The sequence below is a fragment of the Phoenix dactylifera genome, chromosome 2 (genome assembly GCF_009389715.1).
Source record: "Phoenix dactylifera cultivar Barhee BC4 chromosome 2, palm_55x_up_171113_PBpolish2nd_filt_p, whole genome shotgun sequence".
NCBI classification, from domain to species: domain Eukaryota; kingdom Viridiplantae; phylum Streptophyta; class Magnoliopsida; order Arecales; family Arecaceae; genus Phoenix; species Phoenix dactylifera.
Window position 1 is genome coordinate 13092664 of NC_052393.1, and position 2241 is coordinate 13094904.

Genomic DNA, 2241 nt, shown 5'->3' on the forward strand with positions numbered 1-2241 from the left:
TGGTCCACTAGATTTGGTCTATCTAATAATTTTTCTAATTTTAAAAAAATAATTTAAAAAAATCAGCACTGCACCACCATGACCCATGACAGAGTTGAGATACAGACCACACCTAATGCTGTTCTACCAATTTTAGAAAGTGACAGCAGATTGCATGCTCTCTAAAACATTCGCCAAGAGAATAAAGACGGTCAGATACATCGTACACAAATAGCCAGCGGACTAACCACACTATCAACACTCCCTTTCCACCCTTGCAGAAAAAAATGTGACAGCGCCCCCACTACAAGAGAACCCAATTTGATCACATTTCCTAAAGTTCGAAACATCACCCCCCAATCACCATCGTGTCTTGCAACTAAAAAAAATATATCGATCAATCTATTATAATATAAAATCTATGAGATGATAAGGAGTATGATAGAATCTTGGAAGAGCCCTGCCATAGGAGAGGAGGGAAGCACTGCTTATATTTCATTCATAAGGGAAAAGATATATAGCAGGCGAGATTTACAGAGACCGACAGCAGAAGAATTAAGTCCAAAATTTTTACAATATATCAAAAACTAGAAGCATCAGGCAGCGGTCTTCCTAGACTTCTTCGCAGCAGGGGATTTAATGGATTTGGGTTGCTTGGGCTTCGCCGGAGCCGCCTTCTTTGGCTTCTTAACTCCTGCTACCTTCTTGGGGGACTTGGGAGCCTTGGAAGAGGCCGCAGGCTTCTTCCTCTTCGCTGCAGCAACAGCGGACGGAGCATTGCGCTTGGTAGCACCAGAAGACGCCTCCTTGGGCTTCTGCGCCTTGGCCGGCTTCTTCTCCTTCTTCGCCGGCTTTTCATCCTTCTTCGCGGCCTCGGACAGCTTGAACGAGGCCTTGACCTTCACGAGCTTCCCCTTGCCGGCGAAGTTCTTCAACTGGATCGCCAGCATCTTCTTGTAGTTCGCCGGGAGGACCCCCTTGTGCTTCTCCTCCATGAACTTGGCGATAGCGTAGGGGCTCGACCCAGTCTTCTCGTTCAATGCCAAAAGCGCTTCTTTGATCATCTACACCACCATCAAAAAATTCACAACCAAAATTTCAAATTGGGAACTGGAGACGATCGGAGAGAGATCGAGAAGAAGGGAAACGGCGGGATTTTTTTACCTGGAAATAAGGGGGATGGGACGGGGAAGTAGGCTTGGAGACCTTGGCCTTTTTCTCCTTCGCGACCTTCGGGGCTCGGGGCCTCTTCTCCTCGGCCGGCTTCGGAGCCTTCCCGATGGCAGGCATCGCGACAGACCTCGGGCAAATTCGAAAACGAGAGCGAGCGAGAGAGAAAGAGAGACAGAGGGAGAAATGGAACCGAACTCGAATGATGGCAGGATCTGGACCTGGAAGCAGTATTTATAGGAGGGCAGTGGGGATCTTGGGGGAGAGGGGAAGGCGAGCTGTGATTGGTGAAGAGAAAAGCACACGGATCGATCACCAATGGGTGGGGGATGCATCCGTGCCGTCGGAATGAACGGTGGATGTCGAGGAGAGCTCTTTAAAACTTTCCTTTCGGGATTTCCGTTTGGTTCTTATCTTTTGGCAACGGCAAGGATGGAAGGATTTGCATGACGCTGGAGTTGAGTGGGTCACGTGTTCTTTCGTGTTTGATTGTGGGTCCGGTAACCGTTCATTTACAATTACACTGGATTTCCCCGGCGCCAATGGGTTTGTGTTTTTTTAAAAGGGATTTTATGCGGGTTATAAGGTTGCAAACTGCGGATTATGGAGGCTGGTTTTAGTGAGAGTGGTTTTGTAACTTATGTTTGTACTAATAATGAAAATCCAGATTATAGAGGGGTATTTTTTTCTTCTGATTGATGGATTATATAGCTTTTACCCTAGGTTTCATAATTATTCTTTTAGTAAGAAATGGAACTAAAATTGGAAAAAAAAACAAAAATTAAATATCATAATGGCTAATTAGTAATCTTCCGGTACGTACCTCATAGTGATTCTTGATAAGCTATATTGCAACGGTAGAAAGTTGTGTCATGATCCACAAGGTTGAGGTTTGGTCACAAATGTATTATGCTTTAACCTCGTTGTATCTTGTTATTTATTACAGAATCAACAATTTATCAACTTTAACCATTGATATGCATCTCTTATAAGAACAATCAATTGCTCTGTACATGACTTTAAGAGAGCGTGAATTAATGATTGAAGCCATCATGTTAATATTGATGCCCAAATCCTATCCGATGATGGTGG

General features: G+C 44.5%; 1 protein-coding gene across 1 annotated transcript; it reads right to left on the reverse strand.

The window, feature by feature from the left end:
- Window positions 1-445: 445 nt before the first annotated feature.
- On the reverse strand, window positions 446-1372 carry LOC103699681 (histone H1-like). The gene is made up of 2 exons (XM_008781686.4): window positions 1144-1372; window positions 446-1043 (listed from the first exon to the last, which is right to left on the reverse strand). The coding sequence occupies exons 1-2, from the start codon at window positions 1267-1269 to the stop codon at window positions 576-578; spliced, it is 594 nt and encodes a 197-aa protein (XP_008779908.2). The 5' UTR covers window positions 1270-1372; the 3' UTR covers window positions 446-575.
- Between the last annotated feature and the right edge of the window lie 869 nt (window positions 1373-2241).

What these genes read in the sequence shown, in the direction of transcription:
- LOC103699681 (XM_008781686.4), bottom strand. Translation starts at nt 1,269, where the DNA reads ATGCCTGCCATCGGGAAGGCTCCGAAGCCGGCCGAGGAGAAGAGGCCC. An exon ending in CCCATCCCCCTTATTTCCAG is followed by an intron (nt 1,044 to 1,143) that starts GTAAAAAAATCC and finishes ATGGTGGTGTAG; the next exon opens with ATGATCAAAGAAGCGCTTTT.